The 15692-nt window shown below is 44.5% G+C and overlaps 1 protein-coding gene across 2 annotated transcripts; it reads left to right on the forward strand.

Moving 5' to 3' along the window:
- The first annotated feature begins 147 nt into the window (after window positions 1-147).
- Window positions 148-15608, forward strand: arhgap45b (Rho GTPase activating protein 45b). Of its 2 annotated transcripts, none has more exons than XM_020081282.2 (24): window positions 148-715; window positions 1780-2029; window positions 2919-3098; window positions 5355-5495; window positions 5703-5787; window positions 6885-6957; window positions 7091-7166; window positions 7896-8027; window positions 8192-8253; window positions 8373-8483; window positions 8579-8659; window positions 8749-8916; window positions 9109-9246; window positions 9347-9543; window positions 9657-9757; window positions 10249-10332; window positions 10466-10567; window positions 10673-10836; window positions 11097-11285; window positions 11391-11528; window positions 12609-12886; window positions 12993-13224; window positions 14417-14522; window positions 14646-15608. In XM_020081282.2, the coding sequence occupies exons 1-24, from the start codon at window positions 428-430 to the stop codon at window positions 15101-15103; spliced, it is 3834 nt and encodes a 1277-aa protein (XP_019936841.2). In that variant the 5' UTR covers window positions 148-427; the 3' UTR covers window positions 15104-15608. The 2 variants fall into 2 exon arrangements, with proteins under 2 accessions (XP_019936841.2, XP_069378399.1); XM_069522298.1 differs by lacking the exon at window positions 148-715 and adding an exon at window positions 730-1289.
- The last annotated feature ends 84 nt before the right edge of the window (window positions 15609-15692 follow it).

The following is a 15692-nucleotide window of genomic DNA, read 5'->3' on the forward strand; positions in this document are numbered from 1 at the left end:
ACACAAACACGCACACACAAACACGCACACACAAACACGAACACACACACACACACACTGTATAAATGTGCAGGTGCACATGGAGGAAGGTCTCCATCAGAGCTGCAGGTCACATGGTGCAAGCACGTGCGTCAGGATGACTTGATTCCTCTTCATTTGAAAGAGGCAGTAATTAGTGTGTGTGCGTGCGTGCGCGTGTGTGTTTGAGTCAACCCCCGCGTGGAGTCGGTGTGTGTTTGTGTGACACTTTCAGCTTCCGGTGAATCAAACTTTGCGTAAAAGTCCGATCACCTCCTCCTCCTCCCCCCTCTGAGCAGGCGCGCGCACAGCGGATGCTGGCGGTAGACAGTTTGCGGTGAGAGCAGCTGTCTGTCTCTCTGTCTGTCTCTCTGTCTGTCTCTCTGTGTCAGTGAGCCTGCGCGGCTCGATGTGCGACAGCGGCAGGAGGAGGAAGACGGACAGACACTTCCCCCCGTGGCTGAACGTCGGCCTGGATGGCACCGACATCCCACTGAGCGCCGGCGGCAGCAGAGCACCTAAGTGGCGAGTTGGGGGGTGGGTGGGCGGACTGTACGTGAAGCTGCGGGAGGTGGGCATGGACGGGAAGGGCACCCTGAAGATGTTCGCCAGGAAAAAGCGGGAGCTCATTAAGACGCCGTCCATCTCCAAGAAGTGCCGAGCTGGAAGCCCCGGGCCCCAGAGCAGCGCGCAGTGTGTGAGTACAGAGACACAGCAGCAGCACCATCAGTGTGTGTGTGTGTGAGAGCGTGTGTCTGTCTGCGTGCGTGTGCGTGTGTCTGCGTGAGTGTGTGTGTGTGTGTGTGTGTGTGTCAGATGTCCCTCAGTTGGAGAGGACAGGGCTGCAGACCAGGGGTGATGGTGTGTTTGTGCCAACTTCTACTTCCACCAGATTTAAATACTCTTGGGTGAAGTTTGGTTTGATGGCTCTGGTGTGATCAGGATGAGGAACTCTACTCGTCTGTGTGAAACCGCTTGAGAACCTTCATCATGCTGCAGAACCCGACTTAAACACTCAGAACAGTGCGAGTGTTTGTGTGACAGCATATAGGAAGTGTACTTTGTGTGGGTTTTTGGGTGAATGCTCTTGCGAGATCACTCTCTCAATCCACGTTGGTGACCAGAGCAGTAGTGGGGGAAGGATCATGCTGAAGCGTGTTGGCAAAGGTAGCTACAACCCTTACTCCACGGGTCAGAGGGTTAAGAAAGGCCAGAAAAGCGAGGACGGGCTGGACATTCTGCCCAACAAGCACAGCGTGTGGCTCAAACAGGTACGTGTGAGGATGTCCGCGTTGTTAAGTGTGTCCGGTGCAACCGGCAAATATGTGTCTGAAATGAGTCGTGCTCAGGGTGGAAGTTCACGTCAGGCCCCAACGCTGTGAGGCCTTAAATCTGCCAGAACTGGAAATAAGATGCACAAACCAGGCGTTAAAAAGTTCTCCATGAGTAGTTTGCAGACGTTAAGGTTGTTTCCTCCTGGAAATGTCACTGTTCTTTTTCCAAACAGTAAGTGGCATTCTGTAAGTCTGCGCTCTGCTCGGTTTGCCACACCCGAACACAGCTTGGAGCCAGGAAGTGTTGCGCAACGCATCACAGGATCTTGTGAAAGTCTTCGTGTGTGTGTGTTCACCAACAGCAGCGCTGCTTGTGTGTTTTAAGGCCACAACAGCAAAGAGGAGTCGCACTGATGTTTTTGTGAAAAGCGTGTCCTGCATCATGTTATCATCTTGACCTCTCTCGCTCTTCCTGTCCTCCTCCCAGCTGTCCATCCTCCAGGAGCAGAGCCGGAAAGATGCAGGCGACATCAGCCTCTCTTCTTTCCCCTCGTCCACTTCCTGCTCTTCAACCCTCAGTCCAGTCGCCGCCGGCCTGCTGGACCCCTCCATGTCGTGCCCGGGCACCCCGAGCGTTCAGCAAAGTAAGCTGACGGCGATGCAAGGAATGGGCTGCCCGTCTCCAGTGTCCACCCTGAAGAGGCCCACCGCGCTGAGCAGACACGCCAGCGCCGCAGGTCTGGTTCAAACACATCAGTGTCTCGAGTGGCACTCAGTAGAGCACAAACCTCCACCAAGGCCCAACATTTCACCAAATAGTCCCCACTCATAGATATCACTGCACTCAATGTTCCTGATTTGATCAAATAAAATTCATCAAGACTCATGAATTGTTCCCTGGCAAATGATAATGATCTTTAATGTTAAAGAAAGTGACAATCCACACCAACATTCGATGTGATCTGACCCATACCTCCACTAAGTTCTGTGGAAATCTGTCCAGCAGTTTTAGTTCAATGATACTTTCAAACAACAAAATACAGGACAAAATAATAAATACAAAATAATAAATAAAACCTCTTTGGTAAAGACGTGTCTGCTGTGAACGACCCAGCAGAGACAGGCCTCACGCACAATGTGCACAAAATATTACACACAATTTCTTATTATCAATAATTTAGCAAGAAAATGCTTTGTTACCTTTTTTAATTCACTTCAGTGTGATTCAATCGAGGGATTGTGACCATGGATTTAAAGAGTCAGTGATCAGGAATCGGTTCATATAAACATTAACCAGAGTGTTTTTTTTATTATTGATTGATTATTGTTTTCAGTGAATGGTTTTGTTCCATAAATGTCCAGACTGTGAAAAATGCTCATCCCAACATGGGGACATCTTCAGACAGGTTGATTTATTTTAGCCAAACAATGAAATTCTAAGATATTTGATTTATATAAATACCAAAGCATGAAAACTATACGCTTTAAGATGTAGCCACCTGTAGCTTAGCTGAACTGTTTTTTAGCTCAAAATTACTGTATTTTTTTTATTTTCAATAAAAGTGTTTTTGATGGTATCTTTAAACTAAATGTATTTACTGAGGGATGTGTTGCGTGTCTCCGCAGGGTTCCCATTGCAATCATGGGTGTTCACTAAGGGACATGGGAAAGGGGCCTTGACCCCAACTACTCCCGAGAGTCCAGAGAGCACGGCCATTGAAGTTGAGGACATCCCGGCCCTGCTGAGGGACGTGGCGCGCTTTGCTGAGGCTGTGGAGAAACTGAAGGATGTGGTGCTGGCTGAAGGTAAGAGGCTTAACTTCAACCAGCCACAGATCCACACACAAATATTTACTGTCTTATCCATAGACTGTAAAAAAAAAAAATCTCAATAGCCGCTTGAAGGCTGGCGACAGTGTCGGTCACAAAACCTGCCTCCTCCATGTTACTGGATGGGACATGGTCAAACTAAAAAGTCAATGTACACGTCAAAGAGAGTTTCTGTTTGTTCAAGTGTTTATTTCTCTGATAAGTTTGGTTTCAATTAGTTTTTGTGGGTGGGGTGAATCATCCTGATTGACAGCTAAGACTGACAAACGATTGGTCCAGTGCGTGTTTAGATGGGACCATCCTACAATCGCTACTGGGCAGACTCTTATAAGAAGATAACGGTGTTGGTGTCCGGGACACTGGGAGACCTGTCCTCTTTATTAACAGTCTATGGTCTCATCTGTTAAAATGAGTTTGGACAACACGTTTTCTGTTGATTTGAGTTTGAACTGGGCGCTCTGGTTATAATCCCTGATCCTCGTCCTATCCTGACAACACCCACTCCCCTGTGTTCGTGTGGAGGTAGATATAATTTAGACAGTAGTCCTTTTTTTAGTTGAATTTATATGAATATGTCAGTTTGAAGACAGAACAATACTGTCTGCTCTTTCTCTTCCCTTTTTGACTTTACACACTCCAGTCCATTGTGACAAGGACAAAGGAGCGTTGCTGTCAGTCCACATCAGTCCTGTTCGGGTATGATGGGGTGAGGAGATGGAGGCTGCACAACCAAGCGAACAAGTGACTGAGTTTCCTCTCTCCAAACGAAGGGTTACGTTTCCGCTGCGCCCACAGAGTCGACCACACTCTTGTCTCCAGCAGGAAGCCAGCTTCTTGTTTACTGCAGCCCTGCAATCACTCGCTCCTCTTCCCCTCCACAGCAGAGTAGCATGGCTGTAAAAAGCAGAACACTTATATTTTCCTCATGGAGGTAATGGTTCTACTTTACTGGATGCCACCTGTTGCTCAAACTGAAACTTTGACCGAGACACTTTGAGTCATTAGGTTTTCCACCAGGTTCTTTTCTCTGGTTCGTCAGAGCAGATCTCTGTGGCTTAGATGAGACAGGCAGAGCTGGGTTTTGTGTCCTCCACTTTTCTGTCATGTTCTCTGCCCGGCGTGAGCTCTCGTAACAGGAAGCCATGATGGATAGTCTCTGACAGAGCAGCCTTGTCCACACTTCCTCCTCTGATAGACTGGCTGCATCACTGTGACCCAATGCCTCTGAATCTGGAGCTCCGCTGCCCTTTTAGGTCCCACTTTATTTCTGTAACCTCAAACTGGTTTCATACAGAGGAGAGTAAGTGTATATAAGCTGTTGAATTGTCATCGGCCAAGCAGGTGAGAAAACAGAATTGATCCCTAATGATGCAAAACAATAGAAACACTATGTTCAGGTCACTGTGTTCTTTTTGTCTGCTGCTTCTGCTCAGACATCCTGACACACATTTTCAGACAGACTGTGGGAGGACGGAGCGACCGGCTGCCCTCTGACCTCTTCTGTGAGCGATTTGCCTCCTTTAGAAGAAAGATGCACGGAGGACTAAATGACGCACGTGTGTGTGAGGGAATGAGGATGCAGGCTGTAACTGAGAGAGTTGACGCAGCCTGACCCGACCTGTCTGACACTCTTGTCTCTATTAACAGCAACAGGAACACTGACTTGGAGAGAGTTAAAGGAATAGTTGCACATTGATGGAAATCTGTTTATCGGCTTCTTTGCGGAGAGAGAAGATGAATGCTTCTCTCAGATCTGTACAATGAGCCTCTCCAGGGAAATGGAACAAAATCCTCTTACAGCACCTCAAACGTTCCCCAATCAATATATTCTATCTTGTTAGTTTAATTCGTACCTAAGTGTAAGTCTGAAGAGGACTATTTCTTGGACAGCAGCCATAGCTGTCGGGATTTTCCACTTGTTTCTTTGTAAGAAAGTGAGAACATTTAGTTCCCTTTACTTGTATTTAAAGTTGTGGTAGCACGGACCTAACTCTTCATTATTGATGCATTTAAGGACACTTCAACATCTAAGAATCATGAACCTTTTAGTTTTAAAGCTGAACTCAAACTTTAAATGCTTGAGGTCCCAGTTCACATCTACTTTACCATCCTATTATGATGTGACTCTGACAAACATCCACAAAACCACTCGTGTTATCAGGTTTGAATATCATCCGCTTGGTGCTTGTTTCATCCTCTACGTTTCCTCCCTCCCTCCATCCATCCATCCAGGTAAAGAGAGTCAGCGGCCCGTGGCCCATGAGTGTTTGGGTGAGGTCTTGCGGGTGTTGCGTCAGGTTATCAACACCTACCCTCTGCTGAACACGGTGGAGATCCTCACTGCTGCCGGAAAGCTCATATCCAAGGTCAAAGGTCAGTCGGTGCAGGGAAACCATGATCCTAAATAATTGAAACCTGATAAATGTGAATCTCAACAGTTTGATTGACACTGATCTTAGAACCCAACATTGTTCGTTACGTACTGTAGTTATAATAGTGAGATGTAACTGATGCACAGGTGTGTAACTGAACTCAGTCAGCACAACTGAAGCATGAACACACGTGGTGGTGACTTTTCAGGTTTCCACTATGAGGCTTGTAACGAGGCCGACAAGAAGGACTTTGAAAAGGCCATTGAAACCATCGCCGTTGCTTTTAGCAGCAAGTAAGTACCTGGTACACCTTTTATAATATTTCCTTCTGTAACCTGGTTATATTCTTATGGTGATCACCAGACCACACACTTGTTACTGGTATTGATGCGATCTTTGCTCCAAAGCTTGTACAAGAGGGCCAGAAACCTCTGTACCTCTTTTACAGACAGAACAGGTATCTCTCTCTCTCTTTCTCGCTCGCTCGCTCGCTCGCTCTCTGTATGTGTGCAAGCACGTCTGTTGTTGGGAATTAGAGAGAGAGAAGTGCAGCGATGGTGACACATTTGCATGAGGCAGAGCAGAAAACAGGAAGTGGTTTTTCTTCTGCTGTGTGACACAAAACCAGAAGTCGAAGATGTTGTTCACCACCTGGCTGCTAAAGTATCAGATTGCTACAGACTGAGGAAACAATATCCACTGTTCGCAGGATTTAAGATACTCAAGAGGAATCAATACTGAAATAAATCATTGAATCAGCAACTAAGAACCCATCAAAACTGTATCTCCAATACAAATGTTTTTATGTGAAACATTACAAATACATTCTAAACATAATATCTTGATGATTAAAAAGTCAACTTTGACTTATAGAATGTATTCCTCGTGTGTAATTGAAGTATATGTTGTGCCAACAGTGAATCACATGCTTATCAGTGACATTTCAGGGTTTAGATATCCGTCATAGGAGGAAGTGAGATGGCAGAGACAATTGAAATCTGCCTGACAAGTCTGTTTCCTCATTCACTCCTCTGCTTTTTCTCCTTTTCTGCCCATGAGCTGCAAAACAACACTTTGTTTGTTTAGCCTAATTTGTAACTGACAAGTCAACAAGCAACCATGTCACAGTTTCACTTGAGTGGAGTGGGCGTTTGTAGAAAAATGGAAGTTACTGCTTGTCAGAGTAAATTGATGTATAACATTAGGAGAGAAAAAGATCTAACCCAGTAGATGAAAATAAATCTTGAGATTTGTGTCACTCTCAGCAGCTGAAGAGTTTTCTTTGTGTCATTTTTAAAACATCTCTACACTGGTGGTCATCTTTTTACAAACTGCCACAATGCATGTACAGTGTCTATGTGCGGATGTAAAAGTGTTGTCTTCTCCTCAGTGTGTCGGAGCTGCTGATGGGAGAGGTGGACAGCAGCACGCTGCTCTCCCTGCTGCCCACCGAGAAAAGCAGGGTGGGTGAACATTTTTCCCAAAGCAGCTGATCTACCAGTTTTAAAAAGAGACTCACGCTCCCAACTGTTCATGTTTATGTCAAGCTTTTGATCTGGGGTTTGTCAGTAACGAATGGTTGTCTGTGTTGTGCAGTCGATGGAGAACTTGTACACTCCAACAGGCCAGGGAGCAGATGGCGGCCAGTTCAGGAGCGACCTGCAGGACATGGGTAGGACATCTCTGTGATACTTCTGTACTTCCATTCACTCTTGGTTTCCCCTTTATGTTTATTTCTTCTACATCTATAGGTGTCTGTGTGTGTGTGCTCTGTCCTTTCCATCAAAAAGTAGTGGTGCAACCTTGATTCAGACTGTTAAAGCTTCTACATTCAAACTCAAAGACAAAAATCCTTAACCGTTTTGAGCAAAGTGAGTGTAAAAAGGGATAAGACACAACAGTAACAAACAGACAATAGCACTGGGTAGAGCGCATACCTCCATCAAGGCCCAACAGTCCCCCAATATGCACCAAATTTCACAAACTCCTATTTCTCAGTCCCCTTAATATGTCTGATTTCTTTACATTTAAGTTAATCAATTATTCCCAGGGAAAGTAGTTAGACTTTCTCCCAATATTAAAGTATAAAAAAACAGATCAGCCCCTTTGTCTGGGTCTGTGCCAAAATTTAATGGGTTCTTCTGTGACTCATGCAACATCCTTCCAAGTTTCATAGAAATCCAATCTGTAGTTTATCGTAATCCTGCGGGGGGGGCACATTTCTTTTTATCTCCGCAGAGATAATAAAACACCAGAAGTTAGCGATGATCACCTCAGCGACAGATCTCCCCCTTCCTCTTTTGCAAATGTTCTCGCACACATCATCCTCATCTCAAGCAGTTTGTCGTCACAGTAACTGTTTGTGTAGTGACCTGTGTTTGTGTTGTGTATTGACATCTAGGTCGGGTGGAGGAAGTGGATGTGATCCTCCAGCGCAGTGAGGGAGGAGTGGAGTCAGCTCTGCTCTATGCTAAAACCATTTCCAAGTACATGAAGGACCTGATCAACTACGTGGAGAAGAGGCTTTCTCTGGGTAAGAGGGAAACTCAGAATTAATTCAATCACGATGACATTATTGTATTGTCCATTAATATAAAATGAATGGCTCAATCAAATGTGCTATTTCCTAATTCGTCGTCTCAGTAAGGGTTGTAGTGTGTCGTGACCATTGTTAACTGTGTTCTTCCATTTTACCAGAGACTGAGTTCTCCAAAGGCCTGCAGAGATTATACCAGTCCTGCAAACACAGCATAACACATGTAGGCCACTCTCTCTCATTGATAATCTGTGATACTGAATGATAAAAGCTAGAGTCAGTTTGAATTAGTTTTGCCTTTTGTCTTACTGTTACTTTCTGCGTTGTGTTTGCTTCCTCCAGCCCCACATGCCACTCTTCTCCATCTACTCTCTGGCTCTGGAGCAGGACCAGGAGCAGAGCGTGGGGCTGCAGCAGGCCAACAACACCCTGCACAACCAGACCTTCATCCAGGTAACCTCTGTCTGCTCCGGTTAATCACCCCGCAACAGTCGCTCACAACCTACCCCTGCCACAGTGTGTTGATCTGTCGTCGTTTGTCCTTGCAGTCTCTGTTGCAGCGGAAACAAGAGCACGAGAAGAAACGGAAGGAGATCAAGGAACACTGGATTCGAGCGAAGAGAAAACTGGTAAAATCTCAAATTCTGTATATGTGAGAATGAGAAGCAGTGGACTGTTTCTTTTATCGCTTTAAGAAAACTTGTGTGTCTGCGTTAAGATGGAGTGTGAGGCGAACCTGCGGAAGGCCAGGCAGGCCTACATGGCTCGCTGTGAGGAGTACGACAAGGCCAAAACTGCAGCCTGCCGAGCCGAGGAGGAGGGAGGAGGATCTACGGCAAAGTCTGTGGAGAAGAAGAAACGATTAGAGGAGGAGACTCGCAATAAGGTCTTTATCAGCAACTGTAGCTTTTGTCTGCATCTACTATCACAAACGATCTACATATTCAATTATTAAAAAACTGAATTTGTCTACCTGCCGCACTATCATGATCAACACTTTGTGCTAATCTTTATAAAGAAAAAACAAGAGACTGGAAGTTAACTGAAAATTTGAAATGGTGTGTGTTTTCTTGTGCAGGCAGACGAAGCGGAGGCCACCTACCGGACATGCATCGCAGACGCCACCACTCAGCAGCTGGACCTGGAGCACTCAAAGGTCACAGTGCTGAGGCAGCTGCAGGACGTCATCAAACAGAGCGACCAGACACTCCGCTCGGTGAGAATAATCACAGTCAAACACGCGTACATGCGAACAGCCGGCTGTCAGGTTACATCAGAATAATGTCAACTGCTGAGGTTCTCCGCTCCTCCTCCAGGCGACCATCTCCTACTACCAGCTCATGCACATGCAGACGGTGGCTCTGCCTGTCCACTACCAGACCCTGTGTGAGAGCAGTAAGCTGTACGACCCAGGACAGCAATACGCCGCCCACGTGCGAGACCTGCAGCTACCGGAGCAGCCGAACGTCCACTACACATTTGAGGCCTACTCCCCGTCCAGCTCCTCGTCACAGTAAGAGAGCGCTTATAAGAACCACAGTTATCCAAGTTTTCAATCGCAACTTTAAAGGAAAAAAAATACAACTTTGGATGAATTGACTGTCTTGTCATCCCACATTGGTGCAGCCACGGCCACAGACCAAGGAACGACAGTTTCAACACAGACAGTCCTGCTGCCTGCGTGGATTCAGCAGCTGGTGACAGAGAGGCAGAGGCTCAGCGCAAGAGTGAGTGATCCCTGCTGCTGCTGTAGACGTCACTGTGCTGTCATGGTTCTAAAGATTACTATTAGATTTATACGTGAAGAGTAAACAGTCGACTCCAGCTGATTTAATGGTTGGCCGATGATATCAGCTTAACATAGAATAATATTGGCTTTTACAGACATATTTGCACATTGTAAATGTTCATGTTACTTTACAATTGTTTATTTTTTTAGCTCAAGTTATAAATATTTGTTTGTATTTATGTTTTCTTTTTATTTATAGTATGAAGTTTATGGTGAAACTTTAAATTTTCAAGCCTCAATTACATTCATTTGTCATAAGTGTTTGATAATGACATCTGTGTTTATTTAATATTAATATTCTTACTCTCTAATATAGGTATCAGCCCCCAAACATCATATCAGTCAGGCTCTAGTCAAAGAATTATTAAGTCAAGTTTTGATACTTTGTTTACTCTCGCACTGACTTCTTTATACTTCTGCTGTCCCCAGGACAAGGCCACAAGTCGTGGGGTTCGACAGTGAGTGATGACAGCGTTGGAGATGGAGGCCTCGAGTCTCCTACTGCCAGCACAAGTAAGCAAGAACTGATTCACAGTAACACACAAAATTATCATTTATATGTATGATGAGGAACAATTTTCCACTTGAAATCTTCTTAGAGGCAGCAGTATGTCTGAGAACTGTATTTAAAGTTTGTTGATTGTAGGTGACATCAGTAAAATTGCTCGAACATCATCCACTGGCACAATGTCGTCCAATGAAGATGTAGATGAGAAAGACGGGAATGTAGCTTCATTCGAAACTCCAAGTAAGACTCTCAGATAACGTTTAGATTTTTTTTTTTTATTTAACTACTTTAAACTGAGAGAAAGTGTGGGCTATCTTGATACATGATGGGGATCTTTCTCTCCAGATATTAACGGCATGGATCCTGATGTGGTGGTGTCCACAAGACCTTTCCGTAACATCGGCCTGTCCAAAGCAGCCCAGACCCACCGACTGAGGAAGCTGCGAACTCCCGCCAAGTGCAGAGAGTGTGACAGCTATGTTTACTTCCAGGGGGCAGAGTGCGAGGAGGTGAGTTCCTAATCACGTCTCCAGACAGTCAGATTTGTGTCCTGAGAAGAACTTCAGCATGCGATTGGAGAGCTGTTGAGGTATTTTATTACCTCGGCTGAGAAGCGTATGTTTTCATCAGCATTTGCAATGCAAAATATACTCAACCTATTTCCATTCAATTTGTGAAGCGGGATAGAGTGTGAGCCTATGTCTACAACTGCCCTTTCAGTTCAGGCTTTAGACTTCATCTAGTCAGCGTCTTCTTCTTCTGTCCTCAGTGTTTCCTGGCTTGTCACAAGCGTTGTCTGGAGACCCTGGCCATCCAGTGTGGCCACAAGAAGCTTCAGGGTCGCCTGCAGCTGTTCGGCAGGGAGTTCACTCAGGTGGCCAGCTGTGCCAGTGACGGCATCCCCTTCATCATCACCAAGTGCATCTCCGAGATCGAGAGACGGGCACTCAAGATGAAGGTGGGGAAAAAGCACTTTGTCTGTCACAGTGAGTTTGAAACTCTTGCTCAGCCACAGAGTAGAAATCTCACGTGTCTGGTACAAACCACCGCTTCCTCCCTGCAGGGCATCTACAGGGTGAACGGGGTGAAGACTCGCGTTGAGAAATTATGTCAGGCCTTTGAGAATGGGAAGGAGCTGGTGGAGCTGTCCCAGTGTTCACCACACGACATCAGCAACGTTCTCAAGCTTTACCTCCGTCAGGTACACACACATGAATGCACACAAAGCCATGTTAAGATGTGGCAGAAAATGTACCTGTATCCTCTACTTGTTTAAAGTGTCTTTGTTTTAACATCATGTTTCGTATCTGGAGATTCTGGCTTGGTTTTCGTCTTTTTTTTCCAAGTTAACAATTGAAAATCTATTATACACTGTATGGACAAAAGTATTGGGACACACCTCTTAATGAGTGAATGCAGGTGTTTCATTCAGTGCCATTGGTTGAACTAGGCCTCTTAGTTCCAGTGAAGGGAAATCTTAATGCTTCAGCTTACCAGGACATTTTGGACAAGTCTATGCTTCCAACTTTGTGGGAACAGTTTGGGGATGGGCCTTTTCTGCTCCAGCCCCAGTGCACAAAGCAAGATTTGGAGGAACTTGACTGGCCTGTACACAAATTACCACAGACACAAGGAAATTGTTAAAGAACCAAAAGGGGAACCAACTACATATTAATGCCTATGTATTTAGAATGGGATGTCATAAAAGCTCCTGTAGGTGTCCCAATACTTTTCTCATATAGTGTGTCATAACTGTAGTTCCATGTTTTGTTAAATGCGTTCATTAGACAAGTAGGATACTTTAAAACAACCTTTACAAATGGAGAAATATGTTAACTGTAAAGTGGGCTACATTTTCAGTTGGGCTTTCTCTTTAAATCAGAGACACAGAGCAGAATGTATATCTTCAGTGATTGATGCCACTGTAGGTTGTCAGGGGAAAATTAAAAAACAAAATTAAAACTTGTATTTATTTTGAGTGTATGTGTGTATGGCTTTGTTTTTTTTAAATTTTTTTTGCTCAAAGCTTATCGTTCCAAAGTTGCAATAAAAACAATTTGGAAATATACAACCCAAACAAATCATATATACACGATTATAAATATCTGTGAACACACACCTGGTTTTATATATATTCATGCCTCACATGATGGTATATATAAATAATATGTACTTTTATAACATTTATAACATTATCTTGTTTCACTGTTAATAAAATGTGTGTTCGCACCAAGTTCAGCCCTTTAACACCTTCTCCGTTTCCTTTGTCTTTCGCCTTCAGCTACCAGAGCCCATCATGTTGTTCCGCCTCTACAACAGCCTGATGGGTTTGGCCAAAGAGAGTCTGCAGAGTGAAGGTGAGACATCTGAAAGAGAGGAGGTGAGCAGTGTGCTCGGCTCAGCTAACCCAGCAGGGGGTCGGGGGCCCGAGCTGGTGGATCTGGGCCCAAACACTGATCCAGACATCCTGGTGCTGGTGGACAAGCTGAAAGAGCTTCTAAAGGAGCTGCCCAAGGCTAACATCGCTACACTGCGATACATCATCCGCCACCTCAGAAGGTCCGTTATGATACCACTTGTAGTGAAGAAAGAAGTGTTTTAAATGTTAACACTGATTAGGTATAGAAATTTATTTTTGATCGTTCCTCTAACTTCATGCTCCCAGGATCGCAGAGCTGGAGGAGGATAACAAGATGAGTCCCAGTAACCTGGGGATCGTGTTTGGCCCCTCCCTGATGCGGCCCCGTCCAACTGGCGCCACGATATCTCTGTCGTCTCTGGTTGATTACCCTCATCAGGCCCGCATCGTAGAAGCCCTCATAGTCTTCTATTCATCCATCTTCCAGTCCAAAACCTCTCAGTCCCAGAAACCCTGTCGCTCTGCCTCCACTCAGCAGGTACGGCTCTCTGTGTGATGAGGGCTGATGTTAATCTCCTGGGTTTTTATTTTACAGCAGACAGTGTGTTAACGTATTTGAATACAAGCAGTACATTTATGAAATATGTTTTTGGACACTGCAACAAGTGTTGAGCCTTGTTGGTGCTGAAAGCATTTAGTTACAATGCAAAATGTCAAGGAGAATCTGGAAGCAGTTAGGACACAGAACCACGGTGTGAAAACAAAATCATCACTTTTTTAAACCAACTTTATTTATAACAGGAGACAGACTGCACGGCCCAGTGATATCAGGAGCTCAGACAATAATGGGAGGATATACATCAGTTCTGGATTGTGTCAGGAGAACGAAACGGCTGCGCTGTTTTTTTTTCTATATTTACATTGGTGTGTCCAGGTGCAGCTACGAGGTTTTGTGACCTTAAATTTGCTACCACTATGAAAGTGGGGCAGCATTTTTTTTCCTTTCAGAAAGGAGATAAGTTGGGAAGCAATGAAGCTCCTCTCTTTATCATTTAGAGAAATTAAACAGCTTAGTACGACGGCCACTGAAATACTTCTGGGACATTTAACTTCGTTAGGAATGTCTTTTGGCCGGAACTTAAATGTTCACACTCTAATTACATTTTATACAAACGTCTAAAAGGTTCAAACTAATTGACATTTTATATCCGAAAGGCCAAAGGAAAAAAACATTTCTCGTCTATTTTATTGCAACATCATGGCTTGGAAACAAAGGACGATTGTGACCATTTCCTGCGACTTGACTGGTTGCTGAGACAAACAAATTCAGATTGTCAGCGTAACTGTGACCTGTGCCTCCATGTGAGGGCTAATCTCAGTAGAAGAGTAGTGACACCATTCCCATCGTAATTTGTAAAAATTGATTCAGGTGTTATTTGTCTTAGCTTTGACATGTAAATACTTTTAGATGCTAATTTTGAAAAAGCGGGTTTCTAGGTATTTTAGCTTTTAAAGGCTTTAAGGCCTTTTTATGTAAAGATATATTCTTCAGAAGACCAGTGAGCTTATTTTGAAAATATCAGTTTGTGACAGGTAAGAGGAAATGTGCTGTCATTGAAAATGTTCTATAAACAAAACCTCCCATGATGGCAAGAGGCAAAAAGATGTAATAGCATGCATTTCATGTGTCTTGTTAATGCAATCTCTTCCGTTTCCTCTTTTTGGATCAGGCTGCTATTGGGAATGACGAGGTGGGGAGTCCTGGTGATGGAGAGGAGGATGGAGGCATAGAGGAGCAGAGTAAACCAGACTCTGATAAGACGGAGGAAGGCTGTGGTAAGTTTTCATAACATAATGCTGTTGTCAATTAAACTGCTTCCTCTTGTAGTTCCTGCTGAGTTACAAACACATTTATCTGAGTGTCAAAAAGCAATCACCTCTGTACACCCATTCATCCAGAGAGTTCTTTGGGGTCACTGGGCTCCAGTGAGCAGCTCCCCGACTCTGACTCTGAGCTGGACGAAAGTGGCCAGAGGGCCACACACCCCCACTGCCTGACAAAGCAGGAGAGCGAGGTGAGCATGGACGACGACATGCTGAGCTACAGGGACAGCCTGGACCTGTCCAGCCAGCCTGAGACCCACACCGACCCAGAACAGGAAGTGGATCAAGAGCAAGACAACCCAGCGGGAAAAGAGCCCCCTGCTCTGCCAGAGAGCGGGCCCCCAGACGAAGACACAGGGGTGGAGCCGACCCTGAGTGCCTCCCTGGCCGATCTCAATGTGAATCAGTCCAACAACAACAACAACTACCCATACTCCCCTATTTTAAGCCTGTCAGGGCTTGGGCTGGCGCGTCTGTGTGGAAAGAAATTACCCCTAACAAGGAACAGGGACAGTAGCCCGGAGTTTGTCTGATATCATCAAAATATTACAGTACAAAATCTGATAAAGTCCAGTGACAGTAATCTGGTTTTTATGCTTTAAGATCCAGGGAAACTTAAAACAGAGGCTTCTTTTATCGTGAACATCAAAATTCAAATTTTACTTTTGCTTTAACCTGTGCAGATGTTTGCAGCTGTACTGATTTATCCTCTGCGCGCTTACTGCTGTTAGAAGCAATTGTTCCTGTCATTTCAAGAGTTTTGACTTAAATGATTTAAAAATGTTTTCTTGTCTGTTTCTATTTTTAAGTGTTTTCCTCGTTGCTCTTACAATCCTGAGGAAGTGAGCTGAGTCACGCCAGAATGTGTGCAATGCAACTTTTTTTTTTTTTTTTTTTTAAGTAAATTCTCTTTAGTGCTGCGGGTTCTTTTTCAGCACTAAATTAAAAAAATAAATTTAGAAGTTTCTTATAAATGTTGCCTGTATTACGTTTATGGCTGTTGGGTCTATTTTAATAAAAATCTTATTTTAAAATGTGTCCTTGTTCCATGTATGATCTTGTTTTGTCATATTTTCTTTTTACAAGCCGTAGTACAGAAAAAAGTTTGCCAAACATGATCAT

The sequence above is a fragment of the Paralichthys olivaceus genome, chromosome 3 (genome assembly GCF_024713975.1).
Source record: "Paralichthys olivaceus isolate ysfri-2021 chromosome 3, ASM2471397v2, whole genome shotgun sequence".
Lineage (NCBI taxonomy): Eukaryota > Metazoa > Chordata > Actinopteri > Pleuronectiformes > Paralichthyidae > Paralichthys > Paralichthys olivaceus.